The sequence below is a fragment of the Halteromyces radiatus genome (assembly GCF_025201355.1).
Source record: "Halteromyces radiatus strain CBS 162.75 chromosome Unknown BX664scaffold_6, whole genome shotgun sequence".
Classification (NCBI taxonomy): domain Eukaryota; kingdom Fungi; phylum Mucoromycota; class Mucoromycetes; order Mucorales; family Cunninghamellaceae; genus Halteromyces; species Halteromyces radiatus.
The window spans coordinates 189,002-214,790 of NW_026251692.1; the positions used below are offsets into that span (position 1 = coordinate 189,002).

Below are 25,789 nucleotides of genomic sequence, written 5' to 3' on the forward strand. Positions count from 1 at the left end.
CTATATGCTATTTTATGAAATATAATGATTGGATGATTGATTTGATTTAATTGAATAATCATGATTATTTGAGGGCTTCAATGTGATTGGAGGAAAAAAAAACAATATAAAAGATTACCTTTTTTATTTTCACTTTCTTTCTTCTACAAAAAAAAAAAAATTATTTGCTTCCTTTTGGCTGCTTACTTGTTGGTATCTTCTTCTTTTCGTTCGCCTGGTCATACGCGACAGAACGCTATCCTTCTCTGGTTGATTCTTGTTTCTCCGTTTTCCTTGCGTCTCTCTGTCTTGCTGTGTGGATCTTTTTTTTTTTTTTTTTTTTACTTTATGATATTTACACTATCCCTTTTGTGTTGCGCACATCCCGGATGGATTGATGCGTGGCGACCGCGCCTTAGAGCTGGAGGATCTATTTTTTTTTTTTTTTGGGAAGTGCACATATACAAATAATATTATCCATTTCTTCTTTCTAAATACAGGAACTGGGGGGGAATACGGAGATCCGTGTTTCTTTCTGGTATGTCGATGAGTTTGTCGATATACTTTTTATTCAATAAAGTATTTTATTTTTATTCTAACTAGTTTTGCTAACAAATGATTCTTTTTTTCTTCTACTATAATTTTATTATTATTTTTTTTTGTGTTTTGAATATGCATTCTTTCTATCTTCTTGTCCCAATTCAAAGTAAATAAACTATATTCAATATTGATAATATAAAAGACATCGCAAAATCCATCTATATAGTAATAAAAAAATACATTTTTTTAATTTTATACAGTAATAGAAAGGTAATCAAATCAAAATAAATGAATATAAAGTATACCAATCAAAGAATATAAGATAGCAATAAGAGAATGAGAAAGAGAGGGGAATGATTACATAAAAATACAAGATAATTAAAAATAAGGATAATAAAAATATAAAAGGAGAGAATAAACTACATTGTAAACTAAATTATTCATTCTTGTGACAAGGCCTTGTTGGCGTTATTATTGGTGTTATTGTTGCTTGATATCTCGTACATTTCTATAAAAAAGTAATAATCACAAGTCAGTCAAATTTGATAATAATAATTATAATCATACCATTAATCGAAGGAGAAGATGATGGCAACGTCTTTTCTTTTTCACTGGGTTCATATTCATGATCGCTATTGATTTCATCATCTGTCAGACCAAAGGAACGCATACCAAGGAAGAATACAAAGGCCAATGCACCAAAGCAAAGAGATACGATAGAGAAGATACGTTGAATATTTCCATAAGCAGTGATAACACCTTGATGTTGATCGGGTGGTAGAGCAGCAATGGCTTCCAAATTACCAGCTAAGCTTGCATAATCATATTCACCTAAATATCAAAGTGAGTATTAAAAAAAAAGATTTCTTCCTTGATAAATGCCTTACCTGGAATGTTTTCAGCAAATTGGACTGGTAAAAGATTTGTAAAGATAGCTCCTGCAATAGCTGATCCAATACTTGTAGCCAAAGTTCCACCAATTTGAAATAACGCAGTAACAACAGCAAGATCTATGTGTATTAAAAAAAAAAAAAGATATTATTATTATTACCAAGTCGAAGAAAGAAAAGAAAATTTTAATTTACCTTGATGAGGAACGGAACTTTGAACGGCCACCAAAATAGGAACATAAATGAAACCAGCACCAAAACCAGCAATCACTTGGGAAAAGATAAGAAACACCATGGAAGAATCAGGATAACGTGCAGGAATCATCATTCCCATTCCCACCATCATAAAAGAAAGACCAGCAAAAACAATAGGTCGATACAATTTGAAATGTTTCATAAGGTAACCAGCTAAGACTTGAGATAAGAGAAAAACAGTATGATAACTGTTTTGTACATAATTAGCAGTTGTACTGTCCAGTCCACGAGTCACTTGAATATACATGAGGAAATAGTTCCAATTACTTGCATGAAACATACTAACTGTAGCACATGTCAACACACCAGTGATTGGCGTAGGAGTAGCCCATGATCCTAATGGAATGATTGGTTTGGTAGCAAACTTCTTTTCGTAAAAGCCAAAGATGACCAAAAGGACACACCCACTAATAAGAGTACCTAATGTTGTAGGTGAAGACCATCCTCCCCATCGAGATACAGCCAGGACGAAAGGAACCAAAAATAGACAAAGACCAGCAGCAAGAAGACAACTACCAATAATATCCACTTCAATTAAAACCCATTGTATCTTTTCCCATGTTGTCATTTTTTGGTTATTATTCTTGCCCATATCACGCTTGTATTGTTCCAATAGACCAGATTTACGCGCCTTACTTTGAACACGGTAAAGACCAATAAATAAAGGAATGCTTGTCGCTCCAATACAAAAAGGAATTAAAGAGTAAGCCCAACGCCAGTTCCCAGATTGATAAAGCGCTTGACCAGCAATTGGGGAAACATAAAGATTGATTAAAGCAGGTACATCGTAAAAGGCCTGGAAAAGGCCACGATTGATCTTGGTAGTCATATCAGCAATAAGAATATGACCAACCACATTGACACCAGATAATCCAAAAGCGTAGAGGACTTGACCACCCTATTTAAATATATTTATATAGATAAGGATTACAATGTACCATTTCTTTCTTTTTTCTTAAAAAAAAAAGGAAAAACTTACCATGAGAGCATCCATACTTTGAGCACAAGCCATCACAACACCTGCCATAATATAGAAAGTGATAGCAATAACAAAAGCTTCTGCTCGACCAACAGTATCAGCAAGTTTGGAAAACATAGGTAATAAAACGGTGACCATAATATAAAGAATAGTATCCAGTACACTTGCAATACTTAATCCACCGAAGATACCAGTAACTTGTGGCGTAATGGATGATAAGGTGTTTCCTTCCCAATTTTTAGCCCATGCAACTAGAACGATACTAAAATATTATATTATATATATATATAAATAAATCATCGCACAAAAAAAAATAGTTTTTCTCTTTTTTCTTCATATTACCCTGAAATGACTAGAATAAAGTCCAACCGATTTGCTAGTTGTTTGAATAGTTGTGCTTTTTTGACACCAATAGATAATTTATAATTAGAATAATTATTATCCATTTTGAAGGTTACAAAAAGAAAAAGAAAAAAAGAAAAGGAAAAAGAAAAAGAAAAAAAAAGAAATTGAAAAAGAAAAAAATTAAATATTTATACCACACGGAGCGGAGTCAAAACATCTCATAGTGAAACTTATCAGATTATATACGATTTACATAGTGGTTATCAGATTGCCATTGACAAGAATTCCATTTGTCACACAGTCTCGAAAATGAATAAAAAGTCAGCTACTTTATTATTTTGATTATTCCTCATCATTGTCATCATTATCTTTTTAAAAAAAAAACAGAAAACACTCTATATAATAGGATCATACTCTTCCTTCCTGTATTTTTTTTCATGTGTCTACGGATGAATCGAAAAAAAAGAGAATGATTTTTTGAAAAAAAGGTACAGTGTTTTCAAAGTTTTTTGTCGGGTCACAAGAAAATAGTTTTCGTGATTTTATTAAACAAAATATCGGACTTCCCCAAAATGAATAGCGCATTTCCACTATTATAGATATCGCTCCAGAGATGTCGATTAGAGTATATTGATGGATGGATGATGGATCCTTTTTTTTTTTTTTTTTTTTTTTTTTTTTTTTTTTTTTTTTTTTTTTTACATACTCACATTTATGAATATATGATATAGGCAACTCCAGTAGCAAATTGACCTCATAACTGACAAATGTAAAACTGCATAATGTTACTTCTTTTTTTCTTCACATACAAAATAAATTTCTTCTCACATGTGAAACCTATTCAAAATGCCATTTTCCTCTTTTTTTTTTTTCTTTTTCTTTCTTTTTCTTTCTTTTTCTTTTGTCTTTTCCTTTCTTTATCTTTTTTATATCAACTTCTAAACCTCTCTACAAGTCTCTTTATCTTCTATCCATATCAAATACAAGTTTTATCTGAAGTACAAGTATAACGACATCAAGACGGGCTAAGGCCTATTTGCTTCTTTTTTCTTGTTGCTCTGTTGTTTTGATCCACTGTTTCCGCTCCTCATCCTTTTCTTCTTCTTGGTTGGCTGTATCTTTGTCGTAGGATCAAGATCTCAAAAATCATTACCTTACATGTGCAGATCAGTCAACCCTCGCCTTCCTCTATTTCCACCAGTGGTATCAACAATAACATCAATAATATCTTTCTGTGTGTCTCTCTCTTCTCTGTTGCTCTTCTCACAATTTTTCCGTGTACTGAAAACACGTAGATGTTTACAGTTTTTGTAAGTTTTTTTTTTTTTTTTTTTTAATTGATGAATATGAATATGATGATGTACTAACGAATTTTTTTTTTTTTTATTTTTCCAATATGATCTCTCTTTGGTATTTCCTATTTGATTTGTCCTTCTATCTCAATTTTTTTTTTATGCGTCATCCATTATCTGTTTTGTCCGTCATTCATTCTCTATTCTTACGATATCTTATTTCCTATTTTGGCGACATCTTATTTTTGAAACTGCGTCATGTAATTAGTGGACAAACTATTATATAATAGGTGGCTTGGGGGGGGAGAATTTACTCACCTCTTTTCTCCGTTTCTTGTTTTTCTTCTCCTTACTTGTACATATTATTTAAATATATATCATGACTGACATAGAACACCCTTCCAACGTTATTGGTTCCCTTATCTTTTGTCCAGAATGTGGCAATCTTTTAGACATGCCTGGTGGTGATGATGATATTTTACTTTGTAATCAATGTAGTCATCCATATCAAATCTCTGGTAAAGAAAAAAAACAAAAAAAAGGTATTTTCCAAATATTCACATATAACATTTGTATAGGTTTTGAAGCCACTAAAGTTGTTACAACTTCATCAGATCGTGCTTTCCAATCTCCATTAAAAGCTAAACGTCATTTGGTTCAACAAAGTCAACAAAAAGAATCCGGTGCAACGGTAAAAGAAAGAAAAAAAAATTCAATATGAATTTTATTGATTCACCTATACTTTTTCTTATATAGATTAAAGAAAAATGTCCTCAGTGTGGTCATGATGAAATGGCATATCATACTATGCAATTACGGTCAGCGGATGAAGGTCAAACTGTATTCTATAACTGTAAAAAATGCGGGTATGTATCTTGTTTTTTTTTTTTTTATTGAACATGACTAACTCTTTCTCTATTCATCATTTAGGTACAAATACTCGGTCAATTCATAAACTATTCTCTCGCTATCTTCTGTCAATATACAAACATATGTCATCACGTCCTTATTTATCTACGTCAATTTGATATCACATTTACCTTTTATTTACTATTTAGAATATTAACCATCATTTATCCTCTTCTCTCACTTTTCACTCTGCATTATTTATTACTATCCATCATCATCATCATCATCAATAAAAAATAGATATTCATTTTTTACACTTATTTCCATTTACGGTCAATGAAATACGTTTATTCTATTGTCAGGATTGGTATGAATCATACAACCCCCTCTCTTTTTTTTTTTTTTATGAAAGTGAATGTATACATTTTTTATCACAACTTCTCAAGTACCATATAAATGAATGATTTCAATCTTGTAACATTTTCTCTTCTTCTTTCTTCTCTATATCCTGTTTTTTTTTAAATTATGTCTGAATTACGACATCGTAAACTTTGTCGTTATGATAATACTGACTTACATTATAATTATGATGATACAGATAACAGTGATAAAAAGGTAATCATACATATTGAAGTAAGGAAAAAAAAGTAATAATAATAATGATGACAAAATTTGAACCAGTCCATCCCAATGAAATCACGACAAATTCAACATGATCGTCATCATCAAATGGCTCATGCCATAGTGACATTGATCTCCGTGTTCGTGTCATTCTTTAGACTTCGGCATCCAAGTTCTGCAGTGTAAAGAAAAAAAGAATAGATTGACACTCCGCTGCTTACAAGAAATCCTTTCTTTTTTTTATTCCTTTTTCTTATATAGCTTTAATGAAGAATATATTGGCAAATGTATCTCTCATTATATCAATGGAACCTATTTTTATGACATTCATCCTCCTTTGGGGAAATTACTACTGGCTTATCTTGCTTCTTCAGTAGGCTTTGATGGTCAGCAAAGTGCATTTCCTGAAATAGGTAACGATTATCCCAACTCTGTTCCTTACGTCAGTTTACGTGCTATGTCTGCTACTTTGAACGTCCTATCTACAGCATTGATATATGGTATTATGCGGTCTTCTGGATACTCTGCATTAGCATGTATACTTCCTGCCATGTTATATACGTTTGGTATGATACAAAGGGAGAGGGGGGAAAACTGTATGAAAGGAGTCTACTGACTATTTTTTTTTATTAGATAACTCATTCGTAGCACAAAATCGATTGATCTCACTTGAAAGTTCGGTCATCTTCTTTATTCTCTCAAGTATCTTTTGTTATATTCAATTTCGAAGGAGAAGAGACAGGTAATCGATTTGATATCGATCTGATTTTTTACACATACATATATATATATATATATATATGTATATATATTCATTATCGTTCTTTTGTTCCTTGAACGAACTTTAGACCTTTTTCTATTACTTGGTGGTTCTGGCTTTTATTAACTGGTGTGGCTATGTCTTCAGCTGCGAGGTAATTTTTTTTCTCAACAGCAAATAGTGCAAAACACTAATGATTTCCTTTTTTAGTATCAAGTTCATTGGTGTCTTCGTGATCATCATCATTGATATATGTACTACTCTGGATCTATGGCAATTATTACATTACAGTCAAGGCTTATCGATGGTAATAAAAAAAATGTAAGAAGAAGAAGAAGAGAAAAAAGGGAAAAAGAAATCATCTGCTGATCCTACCATTATTGTTGTTATTATTGTTTCTTTAGACACAAATAACTAAGCAACTACTGGCTCGTATATTTGGCCTGATCATTGTACCTACCGCTCTCTTTCTATTCTGGTTTTATCTTCACTTCAAATTATTACCATTATCTGGTCCTGGTGATGAACAAATGACTGTTCAATTTCAAGAAACTCTCCAGGGAAGCCCTCTAGTTTTCAACTCTATTCGTAAATCGATGACAACATATCACCAAAAAAAAAAAAAAAGATGATTGACTCATTTTCTCTTCTTTTATTTTGATTTTTATATAGCCATTCGTTATTACGACGCTGTTTCCTTTAGATTCAAGAAAAATGGACACTTTTTACATTCTGATGAATTATCATACCCTAGGACATATGAAGATGGACGTGTCAGTAGCGCAGGTAAATTGTCACCTATGATTTTACTTCAAATAATTCATCTCCATCTTTTTGTTTTTTTGTTTTTCTTTTTTTTTTTTTTTTTTTTTTGTTTTTTTGTTCTTAGGTTTTCTGGTAGATATGATTAAGGAAAGAAATGAGGAAACCTATTGGAGAATTATGCCTACTACCAAGAAGAATCGAAGAAAAAAGAAGAATCCATACATAGTAAAAAGCGGAGATGTCATACGATTACAACACCTTGCGACAAGACGATACTTATTGGCTCATGATGTGGCATCCCCTTTACATGCGACTAACATGGAACTGACGACTGTGGCTCCCAATGAACGTCCCCAAGATACGCTTTTCAGAATATCTACTGGTTTAGGTAATGTTTGGATGACGCAATTACAAGATGTTCAAGTGATCAATGTGGCAAATAATGTGGCACTATCCTCCTCAACGGATCTATTACCAGAATGGGGTCTCTATCGTGATGAAGTGAGCGGAAATAAGTTGCTCAATGTCTCTGCAAATATATTTGTGGCTCATGATGTTTATGGAAAAGATGGTATAAAAAAAAAAAGGCACATTCGATTATTCTCCAATATTTATATCCGATTGTTTATTCTATCATCTTATTTTGTAGCATATAAAATCAATATGAAAAAAGGGATCAAGGTCAAAAAACTATCATTTTGGAAAAAGTACAAGGAATTGCAACTCAAGATGCTCAAACAAAGAATGGAATCTCACCCAGACGAATCTCGTCCTTCTGTATGGCCACTTGCAATGGTTGGAACTGTTTATTGGGGAAATGATGAATCTCGATCACAAATCTATATGACAGGGAATGTGGCAGGTTGGTGGCTTTCCACGGCTAGTATTCTTCTCGTAAGCATGATATTTGTTATACTTGCTATTACTGGGAAAAGGGATATTTATTGGATGAACAAACGTAAGTATATATTGATGATGATGAGGATGATGAATAGTGATTAATGACTTCTTTTTTTTTTCTTTAACATTCTTTTTTTTTTCAGATATCCGTCGACGGTTTACACGCTCAGGAGGATTTTTTATCAGTCTTTGGGCAATCCAGTACATACCCTTCTACTTTGCGAACAGTGCTTCACTCTTACAAGACTATCTTCCTGCAGTGACGTGCGGTTATTTGGCGGTTGGTGCGCTTTATCAGTATATGTTTATTGATGGCCTGGATTTTCCAGTGGTGATGATGGCAGCTGCGACAGCAAATGATGATAGCGATACCTTGTTTACCAGCAATAATACAACAATAAAAACAAGGAAAATGCAATACAGCTATTACAATGGATCAATGGCTGTACCTTCTTTGAAATCATATACGGTGGCAATGACCGTGATTTTAACGCAACTGGTTACTTTTGTGGCTATGGCTCCTTTGACATATGGCTATCCTGGTTTGACTACAGATCAAGTTGTTCAACGCAAGCTATTTTCGGGCTGGAATTTACTTTATCAAAACTAGCTTGATTTAGTTTAGATTTACTCAATTTTTTATTTAAATAATAAAAGTTTTCCTTTTTTTATTATTATCATCATAACGAGTGCATTATACATTATCACTTCACCGAACTTCATTTTGATCATCATCGTTTGCTTTCAGTAATAATAATAAAAATAAAAAGAACTACTCATATAATCGCTCCAATGACCCATCTACTTGATTCAAAGTAGCGTTCGATAGACATTAGAGAACATGTGTTGGAAACCATCATTGACATGTAACAAGGTAGTTGGAATAAAACTAAAGTATTTTATTCAATAGAAGCATAAATCCTAACTAACTAACATAGAAAGGTACTTGATATTCAGTCATCTGTTTTATGCGCAGTGATCATTTTGTCCTGATGAGGTAGTGATGCATCCATTAGTACAGGGACCCAAATCTTGACCAGCACCACCCAAGTGATCGCATTGATAGATATGATCGGCGGTACATCCATCCATTCCAGCAGTTTGACCACAGAATCTACTATTACCACTGCTTCAATTACAGGTACATGCGGTAGCGACACCAACAAAGAAGAGAGTAGCAACCAATTTCATAAGAGAGTTCATTTCTCTTTTGTTTTGTTTTTTTTTTTTAAAAAAAAAAAAGAAAAGAAATGTAAAGTTATCTTTTATGAAGTATTGATTGAAAAATTGTCTCTTTATATATCTTTTCTGAGCCACATTTTTATTAACTCACCAGATGTTGTGTTCTGTGCTCCTATTATTTTTTTGACGCCATAGATCGTTATTGATTTTACCACCGTAGCTAGGGGCGGCTTGACGACTTCATCAGAACTAGCTTGATGTAGTTTAGATTCATTCAATTTTTTTTATTCAGACAAACATATACTCTTGTTTTTCTCATGTCTTCATTATTATGATGGCCTTGTACATAATCACTGCACCATATTTCATTTTAATCATCATCATTACTGTCAATTATAATATTAAAAACAGTTCATCAGATAATCACTCCAAACTACTTATATCAAAAGAGCACTCTGTAGATATTAGATGACATGTATGAGGAATCGTCATTGACATGTAACAAAATAATTGGAATAAACAATCATCATCATTACTATCTATGATAATATTAAAAAAGAACTCATTAACACGATAATTGGAATAAAACTAAAGTATTTTATTCAATAGAATCATAGATCCTAACTAACTACCTAGCATAGAAAGGTTGCTTGACATTCAAGCACCTGTTTTAGGCACAGCGATCATTTTGTCCTGCTGGGGTAGTGATGCAACCATTCCTACATGGACCCAAATCTTGACCTTGAGTACCTAATCCACCACACTGATAGATATGATCCCTAATACAGTTTTGCATTCCAGGAGTTTGGCCACAGAATCTGCCAAGACCACTGCTTGAATTACAAGTACACGCGGTAGCGACACCAATGAAGAAGAGAGCAACAATCAATTTCATAAGAATATTCATTTTTGTTTTGTTAAAAAAAAGATACAAAGTTATTTTTTTTATGAACAAATTGATTTAGAAGAAAATGATCTCTTTATATACCTTTTCTGATCCACATTTTTGTTAGGTCACTAGACCTTGTGTTCTGCACTCCTATTATTTTTACTATTGATACCATAGATCGTCATTGATTTATCATCATAAGAAAATGCAGGGGTGGCCTGACTACAGATCAAATTCTTCATAGCAAACTATTTTTGGATTTGATTATCGAAAATAGCTTGATTCAGTTTAGATTTATTCAAATAATAAATATACAATCTTTTTGTTATTATTGATGTACTTGACATAATCATTTCACCGAATTTCATTTTGGTCATCATCGCTACTATCCACCTTCGAAAAAATGGTCCTGTAAATAAATGATTTATCCTGTGAATGCAGGCTCTGCACGAAATATCCAGGATAGATCCTGAGTTAACCTACACCCTACATCATGTAATTGCAGGATCCCGGATAAAACCTATTATATACAGAATGCATCATTGAGTTGACATGCGGGATACATCTTGTAATTCTAGAATCCTGTAAATAAACAACTAGGATGAATAAATACTAAATAACTAACTAATATACAGAGAATAGACTATAAAAATGATTTATTATATAAATAATAATAATAGTAATAAAAGCAATTGTTATTACAAAAAAATAATAAAAAAAAAAGAAGGACTACACTAAATCAATATCACCAGAGAGCCGGAACTTTGTATCTTGACCCAAAAACGTGTTGATACGAGTAAAATAATGAATTGATTTACCGTAGTAAGTCACCGGAAAGGTATATTTCAGTATTCCATCTTCAATTTCCATATCAATATCAATATTATCGTTAGAAAGTATTAATGTTCATATTGATGTTGATATTGGTGCTGGCGTTCCAATGGCTGTTGGCGCTGAAACTATGTCATTTTCGTGCAAAATCTCATTGATATCCAAGGGAAAGCTAGCCGATAAAAAAAAATCAGACACAGTTAGTCTAGATACATACTTTAAGAAAGATCATACCTGTTCTTCAGACTCTACATTCATTGTTGATATAGTTTTCGTACAGGAAAGAGAAGAAGAGGAAGCAAACGAGGAATAAACTTTTGGGACACACAATTCATTAGGAGGTGATATCATACCGTATCAGATACTAAGTGGTTTCTGTTTCTGTTTAATTGACATGACACTGAAAGTAAAAGGGGCTTCACGAGAAAAAAGAAAAATAGAAAGAAAGATGAATTTTTAGGCACCTCAATTTTATACACCGTAAAATTTTACATGCGAGCATAATTTTTCATTCCTCACTTCCTTTTTTTTTTTTTTTCTCTCTTCTTTTTTATTATCATTTTTATTTTTATTTTTCTCTAACAACATACCTTTTTAAAACCAGCTTCTTTTCAAATTAATTATATCATTATTCTAATAGAAGAATTAGCGAAAGACTATGGGCTGTAGAATAAATGCTCACCAAACTCAAACGAATAGATGAAAAGATGGACGAAATAATGAATATGATTGGAAAATAAACGGACGAAGCACAGTCAGTGGAACATCAAGCATACTTTTGAAATTGTCAACGGAAGAAGAAAAAGGAATCGAAGTAAATAACGAACAAAGATCATTGTTTTATCAAAAACAATAGATTTAAGCTGACAAAGATCTTGGGAATAGACAATGTTGATGGTGATAGTGAAACAATTGAAAAACAAGAGGGTAATATATCAAATGGTCCAATATCTCAGTCAAAGTCTAGCAAATTGTAAAGAAGAATGATAAATTGGCAACAGCAGGAATAAGAATTGACTCAAGAACAACGGATTGCAAATACTGCGTTTCGTGACAAATGTGCAAACCGTGTGAAATGATCGGTAAGATTGGCAGACTAAGATATTGTATAACTACTAACTATTTTGTTTTGATCTTATTTCTTTTATTGAACTGTCATCAACATCAATGACATATATACCAGACTTCCAGCTAGAAAAGCAAAATCATCATCATCGCAACAGGATCATCATCAGTAATACCGCTATCAAGGTCATGAAAGCGTTCAAGGTGCCAATTGTTTTTTTTTTTTTTGTTTTTTTTTTTTTTTTATCTTCAATATATTATTACGGTAGCATACGATCTTTTTCTCATAATAAAGAAGTACTCATTTATATGTTGTATTTGATAGTGTATATATCCTGTATCCATAGTTAAACACTCGATTTATTCTGTATTTGATCTTGTAAATATCATGTATTTGCAGTAAAAATACACGATTTATCCTGTATTCTCATCCTGTAATTTGTAATATCCACAGAATGAAAAATCCTGGAAAAATCTGTATTATCCTGTAATTACAGGATCATTCTTTCCAAGGTAATCAATAATAATATTAAAAGAGTCAGTCATATAATCGCTCCAACAACCGATCTACTTGTAGCAAAAGAACATTTTATGAAATGCCACGCATTAGGAATCATTGACATGTAACAAAGAAGTTGGAATAAAACTAAAGTATTTTATTCAATAGAAGCATAAATCCTAACTAACTAACATAGAAAGGTACTTGATATTCAATCATCTGCTTTATGCACAGTGATCATTTTGTCCTGCTGGGGTAGTGATGCATCCACTAGTACAGGGACCCAAATCTTGACCAGCACCACCCAAGTGGTCGCATTGATAGATATGATCGGCGGTACATCCATCCATTCCGTTAGTTTGACCACAGAATCTGCCATTACCACTGCTTGAATTACAGGTACATGCGGTAGCGACACCAACAAAGAAGAGAGTAGCAACCAATTTCATAAGAGAGTTCATTTTTGTTTTGTTTTGTTTAGTTTTTTTTTTAAAAAAAAAAAAAAGAGTTGTAAAGTTATTTTTTATGAAGAATTGATTGAAAAATTGTCTCTTTATATATCTTTTCTGATCCACATTTTAATTAGCTCACCAGACGTTGTGTTCTGTGCTCCTATTATTTTTTTGACGCCATAGATCGTCATTGATTTTACCACCGTAGCTAGGGCGGCTTGACGACTTCATCCAAACTAGCTTGATTTAGTTTAGATTCGTTCAATTCTTTTTTATTTAGAATTGTTTTTCTCATGTCTTTATTATCATAATAGGCATGTACATAATCACTGCGCCATATTTCTTTTTAATCATCATCATTACTGTCAATTATAATAGCAAAAACAATTCATCATATAATCACTCCAAACCACTTGTATCAAAATAGCGCTTTGTAGGTACTAGATGACATGTATTAGGAATCACCATTGACATGTAACAAAATAATTGGAATAAAGAATCATCATCGTTACTATCAATAATAATATTAAAGAGCATTCATCACGTAATCAATCCAAATTACTTGTGTCAAAATAGCACTCTGTAGATATTAGATGACATGTATGAGGAATCGTCATTGACATGTAACAAAATAATTGGAATAAACAATCATCATCATTACTATCAATAATAATATTAAAAAAAAAGAACTCACTAACACGATAATTGGAATAAAACTGAAGTATTTTATTCAATAGAAGCATAGATCCTAACTAACTAACTATCATAGAAAGGTACTTGATATTCAAACATCTGCTTTATCTGCAGTAATCATTTTGTCCTGCTGGGGTAGTAACACATCCATTCCTACATGGACCCAAATCTTGACCTTGAGTACCTAATCCACCACACTGATAGATATGATCCCTAATACAGTTTTGCATTCCAGGAGTTTGGCCACAGAATCTGCCAAGACCACTGCTTGAATTACAAGTACACGCGGTAGCGACACCAATGAAGAAGAGAGCAACAATCAATTTCATAAGAATATTCATTTTTGTTTTGTTAAAAAAAAGATACAAAGTTATTTTTTTTTATGAACAAATTGATTTAAAAAGAAAATGATCTCTTTATATACTTTTTTCTAATCCACGTCTTTTGTAAGGTCATCCGGTCTTGTGTTCTGTTCACCTATTGTCGTTGAGATTATATATCATCCATGATTTATCATCGTTGATGATTGGAGGAATTAATCATCCCCTATGTTTGCTTTAAACCAATCTATCATCAAGCAAATTTTATTATTGATTAATGTCATCATCAACAGTATATCATTAAATCAATCATCGTTTGGATTATTCAAGAGAATCATCAAGGTGTCTCTTCTTCTTCTTTTTTTTTTTTCGTGTATGCATGCTTGTTTTGTTCTGTGAAATTAGGACTGATGGCGCACTACAGTTGACGACATTGGAGTCATCTTGGATCCGTTAACATTAAAATTACGATCTGAGCATTTGTGTACCCTTCCCACATTTCCTCACATTTGCCACACCATTCTCACGTTTGGCACACCATGCTCTGATCTGGAACCGTCGTTCCCACTTTGGACCAACTTTTAAGGAGTCGATCATCTTAAGCTTTAAGTCATATTTACTTTATTCCAGCTTCTCAATATCAATATATATCTATCTATATTTGTTTATATCAACTACAATTGATATCCGCTTTATACAAAAAAAAAAAAAAAAAAAAAAAAAAAAAAAAAAAAGGGATGCAGTAAATCATATAATATAACGCAAGAGGTCATCCAAAACAAGTATCACTCTTTACTATCAACACATTCGGTCGGTAACACTATATACAAAACTATTGATCATTCATTAAAAGAACTGATCATGATTTAAAAAAAAACACAAGTTACCATGAACGGAGTTACCATGAAAAATTTTATGCAAGAATCAACACCTGATGCACTGCGCGGACGTGAAGCAACACAAATGTAATTGATGCATCTCTCAGCCACATTTTGCTTTCCTTTTTTATTTTTTTTTTTTTTTTTTGATGTAATATTCCTTATATCTTTTTCTGGGGGAGGATGCAGTACTAATGATGCTAAAATAATAATTATCAGAAATTATAAACCTAATAATCACATTGAGAAAAAAAAAAAAAAGATCATGGTACAATGGCTGAGCATTTATTCTTTTTTTCCATTTTGCCAACTTCTTGATCCCTTTACGTTATGAGTACCAGGTTACCTTTTATTCTTTATTTGACGTTTTGGTCAAGTTTTGGAATTATTTTCCATCGTAGACGTTTTTCCATCAAGTGATCTTTATTTTTTTTTTATTTTTAAAAAATAAACAATGTCATACCATTGTAATTCAACGCGTACTTCGTTTTTGCGTCACGCAGAACCCATTTTTTTTTTTTTTACTATTATTCTCAATCAATCAAAAAAATTTTTTTTTTTAAAAAAAAAGAATCAAACTACTTCGCTCACTGTTATTGGACCATCTAAGATTTTACTTATTTTATCAATCATCTGGAATATTATCCAGGTATTATTTTTATTATCTTCATCGTCATTATTATCATCATCAAGCATGATCATCTACCTCAACCTATTTCTATATTTTAGCAACATCCATTCATCAACAAAACAGTAACTTTCTGTTCTATTCAAGGTGCTCACTACATATCAAAAGAAAAACACAATGATCATCTGTTGATGACAGCGTAGTCGTTTTGTATTAGATGATACTAGAATTACCATCTGATCATTTAGTATTCATATTTTGCAAAAAAAGCAAATCATTTGGCCACGAAACAGTCATCCAAAGTCATAATAATATTTACTTTATTCAAGCTTTTTTACTATCAACAATAAATATATTGTTTTATTCAATTAAGATTTGTATTCATTACATACTATTGATTATCCATGACAAAAGATGATGATCATAAAAAAATAAAAACACAAATTGAACATGACATTTATTAGGATGAAAGTACAATTAAATTCGGCGGTTTGACATACTTTCCTTTTTTTTTTTTTTTTGAAATATTTCCATCAGATGATTATCTTCTTTTTATTACAAACAAATGGATCCTCCAAACTAGCCGAGAATATAGATATCTTGTTTTATCTTGTTAAATTGGAAATCACATATATATTTTTTGGACTATATTCAATTAATAAAAAAAACTATTTTTTTCTTTTGTTTTTTCTTTTTTTTTAAAGAAAAGCATACTGTATTAATTTGGTCACTCCTATAGAATATCACATCACCTTTGATATCTCTATCTATGAATCATCTGGATTATTTTACAATCATCGAAACTTTTGTTCCATTTTTTTTTTTTTTTGATCATGATCAAATGTGATCATTACATTTCAATCTATTTTTATTTTTGGATAGCATGCATCCATCCATTTTTCTTTGTTTGTTGTTCTATCAATATAGAAACTTAATAGCTTATTAAATGAATCATCTAACGTAAGAAGAGGTCACCAAAAAAAAAAAAAAATCAGGTAAACATCAAGCAAACGCATCTGGACAAATCACTAGCCATTTTATCTCTTTCCCCTCAATAATAGTGTTGAGTCCGTGGGACAGCCATCCAATGATCAAGACAACTGTTGATAGAACATCAATTTTTTTTTTTGAACTTGAATCCATCAGACATTCCATTTGTTTGACATAATGTTAGTTTGAAATAACCTTCACATCAACATATATACATCCGAAATCTTTTATGTTTGAAGTTCTTTTTTTTTTTTTTTTTTTTTAGTTTTTAAATATACATACATGTATATATATACTCCTTTTTTATTACTTTATTTTTCAATCGTGAATTTCGATTGATATTTTTTTATCAATAAATAAAAGTTTCCTAAATAAAAACTTATTATATTGGCTACTCTCATGTCTCATCATCTAATTTTTGTCATTATTATCAAACATCAAGATTATTTTATTAACATCAAGACTTTATATTCAAGTTATTTACACTTTATTGATCATCATCAAGAGCGATCACATTTATTCAAGACATCTATTGCCCTTTCTGGATTATTTTTATTTTTTTTTTTATTTTTTCAATTATATCGTTTTTGTTCCTTTTTTTTTTTTAATAAAAAGAACTGGTGCTCACTACAAACAATCATCTTTGATATTATCATATTAATCTCCTTATCCATTTTTTCTATTTTTTTTTAATCATCACCTTGGTAACAAAAAAAAAAAAAGCCGTAACATTTCATTTGGAAGAAATCATCATTTGAAGCTGACTATGAAATAGTTTTTTTTTTATCAATTTTTTTAAGCTTTGACATATTTCTCAACATTGATTTTTTTCTCGTGTTTGACATTTTTCAAACACTGGATTTTTTTCCAGTGTTTGAGAAATATCCAACTTTATTTTTCTTTTTATTTTTTTTTTAGTATAAATAACCATCTTTTCTTAGTTTTTTTTTTTTTTTTTTTTTTTTTTTTTTTTTTTACATTGTCAATTTATATATTTTTTTTATTCAATAAAAAGGGGTTTTTTTTTTTTTTTTTTTTACCAAAATCATATTGACCACTCTTAAGGAACAAATCATCCTAATTTTTATCTTTATTTTTTTATCATCAAGCAATCATCAAGCATTTTATTCAAGATTATTTGGTTGATCATCATCATCAGTGATCAAATCATCAAGACAACTATTTCCTTTTTGATTTACATTTATTTTTTTTATTTTACTTTTGTTCTTTTTATATAAAAGAACTGGTGCTCACTACTCATCAAATATCATCGATATTATTATTTTAATAATATCATCCATCAATTATATAAATCAATCATCCACCCAATAACAAAAAAATCCTGAACACCGTAACATTTCAATTTTAAAAATCTACCCCAGTTGCCATAAAATCCGTATCACAACAGTAGCACAAACATGTTATTCCAGGAGATAGACTACTTGCATGACATTCGTCGATGATTGGATAACATTGTATCTCCGCATAAAAGGGGAAAATATCAAAAAAGAACGACTCCGATGGGACTCGAACCCACAACCCCCAGATCCGAAGTCTGATGCGATATCCATTTCGCTACGGAGCCTTTTTTGGATTTTGGACAGTGAAATGCTATATATTCCAGAAGCTTACGTAAGCCTCCAGTTCGCGCTTTGATTGGCTGAATGCCGCATGGCAGACGTTGTGATTGGTTGAAACAATGAATATCCAGTGAGACACCAATATATTAAGGGGAGTTCATGTACAATACAAAGACAAGAAAAGAATAAAATAATAATAATAATAATAATAGTAGTACTTGAGTAATGGCGTTTTGTTTTTTTTTTTATTAAAATACAGTAGTATTGTAAAAAATATAAAGAATAAAAATTGGTATGTATCAATAAAAAAAAAAGGGAATTCATCTAATACTGTACATTCCCACTAGCTAAAAAAAAAAAAAAAAAAAAATGTTGCAATGTCCAACCATGTCACTTTGCCATCATCATAGTCGATTTCTTTTGTAATCAAGTTGATCTACAAACCAAGAGAGTAAAAACGGTAATTGTTTTATTGAACGTCATTATGAATATAATCTACCAAAAGGAAAAAAAAAAAGCGAACATTAGTTAAATGTGGTTGTTTTGTTTGAATGAAAAAAAAAAAAGAACTTGAAGGTAGAATACAATGAGTAATCAACATACAGTAATTCATGATTCACTTTGTTCCAAAATAATAATAATAATAATAACCTGGAATTGGGCAAGTCTATGGGTAAATAAAAATAGGTCAGAAAAAAAATTATGTTGGTCATAAAATAAGTAGTCTTTACGTATACAGAAGACATTCATTCACAGAAAGAAATGTACTTTTTTCTTTTCATACTATTGTCTTACTATACATAGAAATTCATTGAATCATGTTGATATGACTTGTTCCATTTCAAAAGTTATGTTGACCGAAAGAATAGGAGATGACGTGAATATAATGATAATGATAGAACAAGAATGAGAGAAAACATAAATGGTATTTTTTTTATTTTCATTTTCTTACGATCATATTTATCAGAAGGATGTAAAAAAAAAAAAAAGATTATATTTGGAAAGAAAAGGAAAGAATTCAAAAAGTGAGGGAATCCTGTACTATCTTTTTCCATTCTCCGCTAACCAAAAAGATTTGTATAAACTCTTTTATAAAATGTTCCCTTACAGAAATAAAAACAAACAATGTATCTATACTACAAAACAAAATAAATTGAGTATTATATTAAATGATAAAGAAAAAAAATAATGATGATAGATGCTAAAAGATAATAATGTAAATAAAAAGGAGGGGGATCATGAGACGGGTGTGATATTGGAACAAGTCTTTTCAATTTCATCTACAAGGTTGGCAAATTTGGAATGATGTACAAACAAGAGTTTTCTAGAGGGAGCAATACCAAATTCAGAAAAAGCACGTTTAGAATCAGAAGCGGCTTCCTTTTCACTATTGGTAAATTTAAAGTCGAATTGATGAGAGGCATAACTTGCAATGATTTCATCTTCAGCTTGGAAATAAAAGGTTTCACTCATAGGAGTTCCACCACTTGATTTCTTTCCCTAACAAAAAAAAAAAATAAGAATCAACAATCCATTTTCATATAGGATGAAATGTTTTACCTTTTTCTTTTTGGAAGGTGGCTGTTTATTTTTAATAGATGTTTCATCATCATCATCTTCTTCTTCATCCACCGATGGAGAGACTTCCTTATAAACTTTGACAATAAACATGTACCATTCAAATGAATAAGGTTCATTCTATATATAATAAAGATTGAGTTCATTCATTCAGTTCAATTAAAAAATAGTCACTTACATTGTCCACAGCATTCTTCATTTCTTGTTGTAATAGGTTATACATGGGAGGCATGACTTCAACAGGCATATTGATAAATCGTTCAGATACAATCCAACCAACAGGTTTTTCCAATGAAAATATATTCATGATTGTTTTGTGTATAGTTTGATCCTTCTTTGGACATTTGTTGGACAGATATTGACATAATGATGAAACACCTTGATTTTCCTAAATAATATATTTATCAATTCGCTTGATTTCTTTTAATATTATCCTCTTTTATTACCTTTTGTTCTTTCAAATTAATCACACTTAAAATAGCATAAGGATCAGATTCTTGTCCATCTACCTTGATAGTTGTACCAACATGGTTTTCTTCAATGATAATATCAGCCAGATCACCTATTTGAATCAGTTCAGCATCCGAGGAAAACAATTGTGATAAAAGTCGTTTCAAGGCATGATAGTCAACTTCTTCTGGATTATAGAAATCAAAGTCCACGTCTACAATATCCTATTGATATATAAAAAAAAGTCGAGATGAATGGTTGATAATAATAGAATGCCTTAGAAACAAAAAAATAGATTATCTTTTTTATCTTTCTTTACCTGAACAGTACCATCCGAGTCTTCATCAGAAGAATCTTGTTGTTTTTTAGGATCTTGTTCTGGTGCCTTTCTTTTATTATTCATTTTGTTATGGAAAAGGAAAAAAAGAAAAACAAATTTTTTTTTTTTGATTTTTTTTTTTTTTGCATTACCAAAAAAAGGGTGAATAAACAGTCCAATGACGTCGAAAATTCTTAAGTCGCAAAAAAAAAGGATGATCTGGATTTGAAAAGACGGCTTTGTAGAACGTTTTCTCATTATTTCTTGTTTACGTGTTAACTTTTATTACATTTTATTTTATTGCCATCATGAGCGTCCGTCTTTTAAGTTCTGATAATGAACAATTCTCTGTCGAAAAACATGTTGCTGAACGCTCTGTTTTGATTAAGAATATGCTTGAAGGTGAAGAAAAACTACATCTTACATTTATTTACTTATCTTTTTTATTACTTTATTTTTTTCTATTTTTCTCTCTCTCTCTCAAAAAAAAACAATGCTTTGATATTAATTTATAATCCATTCTCTCTTTTTTTTTCGAATATGATATAGATGTTGGTGAAAGTGATGCTCCTATTCCTCTTCCAAATGTTACCGCCAAGGTTTTACGAAAAGTAAAAATAGAAAAAAAAAGGATGAATTTTTTTTTTTGTTTTTGTTTGGTTTATGACTAATGGTATAATATAGGTGATTGAATGGTGTGTTCATCATAGTGAAGATCCTGCACCTGCTGACGAAAATGAACGACGTACAACTGAAATTGATGAATGGGATCAAAAATATATGGAAGTGGACCAAGAAACTTTGTTTGATATTATTCTGGTAAGTAAACAGAGGAATCATTCTAGTGTTTTTAAAGGTGTTGTTACTGATATATTATCTTTCTTTTATCAGGCTGCCAACTATCTTGATATTAAACCTTTATTAGATGTAGGATGTAAGACTGTGGCCAATATGATCAAAGGAAAAACTGCGGAAGAAATTCGAAAGATCTTTAATATTGTGAATGACTTTACACCCGAAGAAGAAGCTCAAATCAGAAAGGAAAATGTAAGTATAATGAGAAATAGTACCGAAACTTATTTTTACTTAATTTATTCTTGTTCATTTATATAGGAATGGGCGGAAGATCGATAAATCTTTTATCTGATTTTTTTTTTTATGTTTACATCTTTTGTTATTACCCTTTTCTTCCACATTTTTTTTTCTTTTTTGGTAAAGTCGTATATAGTTATCCTTTCTTTCTTTTTTTTTTATTCTATTTTTATTTTTATATACAAGCAAGAAATAAAAAAAAGGGTACCCCACAAAAAAACGGAGTTCCAAAAGAAGGATATGATTGAAGCTTTTTTAGTTGATGTTTTCAGGTGTATGGGGGCATAAAAGGGTTTAGTGAATAGAACAAACGAAAAAAGAAGTAATCCCGTTTGGTTTTGATTGGTATACAACCCCCTTTTTTATGATGAACCTAAAGTAGAAAAAAGGGGGTGTTAAATAAAGATGCAAACTACTTTTGATAGGTTTTACCAAATGCGGTGCGATGGTGATGATACTTCAAAACGATATAAAGGATGCATGACAGGTTAAAGAGAATAAAACACGTTAAATCAATATAATCTACATACTTATACTTGAATAGTAATAATAAAAAAACAGTACTTCATATTAGGAGATATTTTAGATGATAGATGAATAACATTAGAAGTAATAAGGATGACATGTGGTAATTCTCCTCTCTCTTTTTTTTTTCAAATACATATATATATATATATATATATATATCTTATACTCCTCCTCCTCGATCTCCCTCACCCCCCCTTGTTTATCCTTTCAAAATAAAAAAAAAAGATTTTCCTTTTCTTCTTTTCTTTTTCTTTTTTTTGTTTATTTATTTGTTTTTTTATTTTATATACCCATATACCTTTTTCTAATGCCATGCTCTACTATAGAAAATCGACAAGTTTCTGTATTTGAAACCACTTTTCATGTCAATCATGAAATAGTGACAGTAAGCATCATTACAAAAGATAGTGTCAGTAAGATGGTTTGATCATAATACATGATTCTTTTTTATTATGTAGGTTTTTAATGTTGTTATTCAAACGCCAGCTTATACTGTATCTTTATTTCGATACCCAACCGATTTTATCGAATTTCATCAAAAGGTATTTCTTATTATTATAATTAAAAAAAAATAGCATCACTGACCTTTTTTTTTTTTTTTTTTAATAAGATACGGTTCCATTATCAACGGTCCAAAATTTCATTTCCTGAATTATTTCCCAATCAACAAAATGTCAGGTACCGACTCACGTCCAAGCCATCATCCACTCGACTAAAGATTTTGTGTCTAATTCAACAACATCGTTATAAACGAAACAAGAAATCCAATGCAGATAAAATGGAACAATATTTACAAAAATGTTTTCAACATCCCGTGATTTCCATTTCTTCTTTATTGAAGGACTTTTTAAGTGTACAACGTGAAGATGATAAATTAATCGAGGCGATCACCAATACAACTACCACTGCGGTTTCAACAAGAAGAAACTCCTCTTCCATTTATGGTAATCAGCCCACCGTTCCTCCTGTATGGTCTACTACTACTTCCACTGGTGTGAATAATGGTAGGATCATCATCTCCTCCTCTTCCTCCTCTAACTATGATCATACAGAAACTCCTGAAACCATGTCTCATCCTTCTGAGATTCATTCCTCCCATCGTCATCGTAAAGTCACTATTGATCAATTTGATTTACTGAAAGTCATTGGAAAAGGTTGTATGGGCAAGGTAAGAAGATCATGCGAAGCGGTTATTGAATTTGATACATGGAAGGGAGTAAACTAAAAAAAAAAAAAAATTCTTTCTTTTCTTTTTTCTTTTCTTTTTTTAATAATAAGGTCCTTCTTGTAAAATCAAATGTGGAAGATAAAATACCATCATCAAAACTCTATGCACTCAAGGTGATCAGCAAACAAAAAGTTATTCAACAAAATGAAATTCAACATACAAAAGCGGAACGGGATATTTTGACAAGATTACGCGACCAACCTTTTTTAATCAAATTACATTATGCTTTTCAATCCGATACACATCTTTACTTTGTTTTAGATTATATTTGTGGAGGAGATATTGCAACTCAAATGTCATTATGTTTGACATTTACAAAAGAACGAACTCAATTTTATGCAGCTGAAATCTTATTGGGTTTATCTATTTTACATAGTCATGGTATCATTTATAGGTAATAGGAGTTGGGAGTAGATAAAAACAATCAAAAGGGGAAGAAGAAAGAGGGGGTTTAGACAATGATAATATAAGGTTCCCCTTTATTATTATTATTAACTATGATTTTTTTTTTAATAGAGATCTTAAACCTGAAAATATTTTGATTGGCCGAGATGGACATATTGTATTAACTGACTTTGGCTTGTCTAAAGTCTTCACGATGCTGGACAAACGTGATATGGGTTTACCTATGACTGGTACTTTTTGTGGAACTGCAGAATATTTGGCTCCTGAAGTTTTATTGGGTGAACAATACTCTTATGCTGTAGATTATTGGAGTTTGGGTACTCTCATTTATGAAATGTTATCTGGCATGGTAAGTCATATCCTATATATATATATATATATAGATGAATGAAACTCATATTTTCATCTTATAGACACCTTTCTGGGCTGATACTCATATGGAAATGTTTAGACGTGTATTGGAAGATAATTTGGAATTCCCTATATCTGATGCTTTCGATGAAACCACATGCGACTTTTTATCAGGGGTAAAAAAAAAAAAAAAAAAAAAAAAAAAAAAAAAAAAAAGGAATGAATACATTTATATTCATGTGTTCATTTTTGTAGCTTCTTGAACGTGATCCTTATGATCGTTTAGGCTGGGATAGTTCTGAACAAATCAAAAAGCATGGATATTTTGGCAATTTAGATTGGGATGATGTTGCTCAACGAAAATTAATACCACCTTATATTCCTACCATTGAATCTGAAACTGATTTGACACATTTTGATGAATCCTTTGTTGCAATGACACCTCGTATTTCAGAAATACAACAACAACAACAACAGGAACAGGATATGGAAGATGAAGATCCTTTTCGATATTTTGCATTTGATCCACGATTTTCCATTGGTACATTTCCGGAACAACAAGAAGATGAATCACAATCATTGATTTCACCAACACAACAACAACAGAAATCTCTTAGACCACGACCTTCACATCAACGACTCAAACTTTGGACTGGTGGTGGAAGAGAAAGATTCTCAACATCATCTTCTTGTCTTTCTTTTGGAACAGGTGATATCATACGACATACTGATACAATGCCATCCATCTTGACTGGGGCCAAAAATACACCTTCTCTCGCCACAAGTGTTAGGAAACGTCATAGTGCTGCCTTATCTTTTGATTGTTTAGATTCCCCTATACACCCCACTACACCTACCACCACCACTACTACTACGACCACTACTTGATTTTTTTTTTTATCTCATCTTATTTATTGTCATCTCTAGTTTATATCCCTCACATCACCTTTAAAATTAGATTAGATGTTTTTTTTTTTTTTTTTTAATGATAACAATAAAGCTCCATAGGTCTCCTTCTTTTTGGAGGGCAAAAGGTACATAGTTATTAACGATACTGTGGATGGCAGATTGGAGGATAGAGTGGATGATAATGTGAATGATAACGTGGATGATAGTGTGAATGGTAATGCAGATGATAATGTGGATGATAATATGAATGGTAATGCAGATGGTAATGCGGATAGTAATGTGGATAGTAGCGCCCCTGATAATGCTGATGAGAATGGGGATGATCGTATTTGAGTGTATAGTATTGCATTTTTCTTTAAAGGATAAATTTGAGAAATGATTTGATTTTTATTTGTGTGTGTGTACATGACTATGTGGGGGAAATGAAAATGTATATAAAATGATAAAGAGAATCAAAATGAATAAAGATACATCTATATTAAAGGAAAAAAAAAAAGAAATGGGATCATTGAGCATCATTGGCTCGTTGTAACCAAGATTTAAATTTAGCATCGTTTTGTTGTTGTGAGAGAGATGGTGGATACCGAGATGCTGCAGGTAAAGGATTTTCTTCTATAAATAATATTCAAAATAAAAATGAATCACCATTCCCAAATCATATAGATTTTTTTTTTTTGTAAAAGCCATATCTTACCTTCACTATCATCATCATCTTCTTCTTCGTCTTCATCTTCATCTTCTTCATCT

General features: G+C 31.2%; 10 protein-coding genes and 1 non-coding gene across 11 annotated transcripts; 6 read left to right on the forward strand and 5 right to left on the reverse strand.

The window, feature by feature from the left end:
* Positions 1-1,051: 1,051 nt before the first annotated feature.
* Positions 1,052-3,089, reverse strand: BX664DRAFT_266103 (major facilitator superfamily domain-containing protein; the record flags this gene model as incomplete). The annotated part of the gene is made up of 5 exons (XM_051540886.1): positions 1,052-1,350; positions 1,407-1,529; positions 1,605-2,562; positions 2,644-2,905; positions 2,986-3,089. 5 exons carry the CDS (start codon positions 3,087-3,089, stop codon positions 1,052-1,054), a joined length of 1,746 nt encoding a protein of 581 aa, XP_051397916.1.
* Positions 3,090-4,224: 1,135 nt separating this feature from the next.
* On the forward strand, positions 4,225-5,484 carry BX664DRAFT_337139 (uncharacterized protein). The gene is made up of 5 exons (XM_051546169.1): positions 4,225-4,298; positions 4,549-4,798; positions 4,859-4,971; positions 5,037-5,146; positions 5,211-5,484. Exons 2-5 carry the CDS (start codon positions 4,660-4,662, stop codon positions 5,233-5,235), a joined length of 387 nt encoding a protein of 128 aa, XP_051397917.1. The 5' UTR covers positions 4,225-4,298; positions 4,549-4,659; the 3' UTR covers positions 5,236-5,484.
* Positions 5,485-5,858: 374 nt separating this feature from the next.
* Positions 5,859-8,785, forward strand: BX664DRAFT_266132 (Dolichyl-phosphate-mannose-protein mannosyltransferase-domain-containing protein; the record flags this gene model as incomplete). The annotated part of the gene is made up of 10 exons (XM_051540889.1): positions 5,859-5,932; positions 6,012-6,316; positions 6,384-6,492; positions 6,599-6,664; positions 6,721-6,817; positions 6,915-7,098; positions 7,183-7,296; positions 7,400-7,846; positions 7,925-8,233; positions 8,319-8,785. 10 exons carry the CDS (start codon positions 5,859-5,861, stop codon positions 8,783-8,785), a joined length of 2,172 nt encoding a protein of 723 aa, XP_051397918.1.
* Positions 8,786-10,798: 2,013 nt separating this feature from the next.
* BX664DRAFT_316057 (uncharacterized protein) lies at positions 10,799-11,390 on the forward strand (the record flags this gene model as incomplete). The annotated part of the gene is made up of 3 exons (XM_051542709.1): positions 10,799-10,830; positions 10,999-11,042; positions 11,140-11,390. The coding sequence occupies 3 exons, from the start codon at positions 10,799-10,801 to the stop codon at positions 11,388-11,390; spliced, it is 327 nt and encodes a 108-aa protein (XP_051397919.1).
* A 1,402-nt stretch (positions 11,391-12,792) lies between these two features.
* BX664DRAFT_337144 (uncharacterized protein) lies at positions 12,793-13,156 on the reverse strand. Its single transcript, XM_051546170.1, has one exon. It carries the CDS (start codon positions 13,100-13,102, stop codon positions 12,866-12,868), a length of 237 nt encoding a protein of 78 aa, XP_051397920.1. The 5' UTR covers positions 13,103-13,156; the 3' UTR covers positions 12,793-12,865.
* Positions 13,157-15,231: 2,075 nt separating this feature from the next.
* Positions 15,232-16,108, forward strand: BX664DRAFT_337145 (uncharacterized protein). The gene has a single exon (XM_051546171.1). The coding sequence runs from the start codon at positions 15,439-15,441 to the stop codon at positions 15,739-15,741; it is 303 nt and encodes a 100-aa protein (XP_051397921.1). The 5' UTR covers positions 15,232-15,438; the 3' UTR covers positions 15,742-16,108.
* Positions 16,109-18,114: 2,006 nt separating this feature from the next.
* Positions 18,115-18,187, reverse strand: BX664DRAFT_t99. Its single transcript has one exon. It is a non-coding gene; the product is annotated as a tRNA-Arg (tRNA).
* A 970-nt stretch (positions 18,188-19,157) lies between these two features.
* On the reverse strand, positions 19,158-20,668 carry BX664DRAFT_337150 (p21-C-terminal region-binding protein-domain-containing protein). Its single transcript, XM_051546173.1, has 5 exons — positions 20,530-20,668; positions 20,207-20,434; positions 19,939-20,148; positions 19,743-19,880; positions 19,158-19,682 (listed from the first exon to the last, which is right to left on the reverse strand). Exons 1-5 carry the CDS (start codon positions 20,611-20,613, stop codon positions 19,419-19,421), a joined length of 924 nt encoding a protein of 307 aa, XP_051397922.1. The 5' UTR covers positions 20,614-20,668; the 3' UTR covers positions 19,158-19,418.
* Positions 20,669-20,779: 111 nt separating this feature from the next.
* On the forward strand, positions 20,780-21,859 carry BX664DRAFT_337152 (E3 ubiquitin ligase complex SCF subunit sconC). Its single transcript, XM_051546174.1, has 5 exons — positions 20,780-20,931; positions 21,079-21,140; positions 21,214-21,348; positions 21,421-21,576; positions 21,643-21,859. Exons 1-5 carry the CDS (start codon positions 20,838-20,840, stop codon positions 21,661-21,663), a joined length of 468 nt encoding a protein of 155 aa, XP_051397923.1. The 5' UTR covers positions 20,780-20,837; the 3' UTR covers positions 21,664-21,859.
* A 579-nt stretch (positions 21,860-22,438) lies between these two features.
* On the forward strand, positions 22,439-25,133 carry BX664DRAFT_337155 (kinase-like domain-containing protein). Its single transcript, XM_051546175.1, has 6 exons — positions 22,439-22,691; positions 22,760-23,317; positions 23,428-23,771; positions 23,894-24,131; positions 24,196-24,309; positions 24,389-25,133. Exons 2-6 carry the CDS (start codon positions 22,928-22,930, stop codon positions 25,019-25,021), a joined length of 1,719 nt encoding a protein of 572 aa, XP_051397924.1. The 5' UTR covers positions 22,439-22,691; positions 22,760-22,927; the 3' UTR covers positions 25,022-25,133.
* On the reverse strand, positions 25,057-25,656 carry BX664DRAFT_167681 (uncharacterized protein). Its single transcript, XM_051539966.1, has one exon. It carries the CDS (start codon positions 25,447-25,449, stop codon positions 25,093-25,095), a length of 357 nt encoding a protein of 118 aa, XP_051397925.1. The 5' UTR covers positions 25,450-25,656; the 3' UTR covers positions 25,057-25,092.
* Positions 25,657-25,789: the final 133 nt, after the last annotated feature.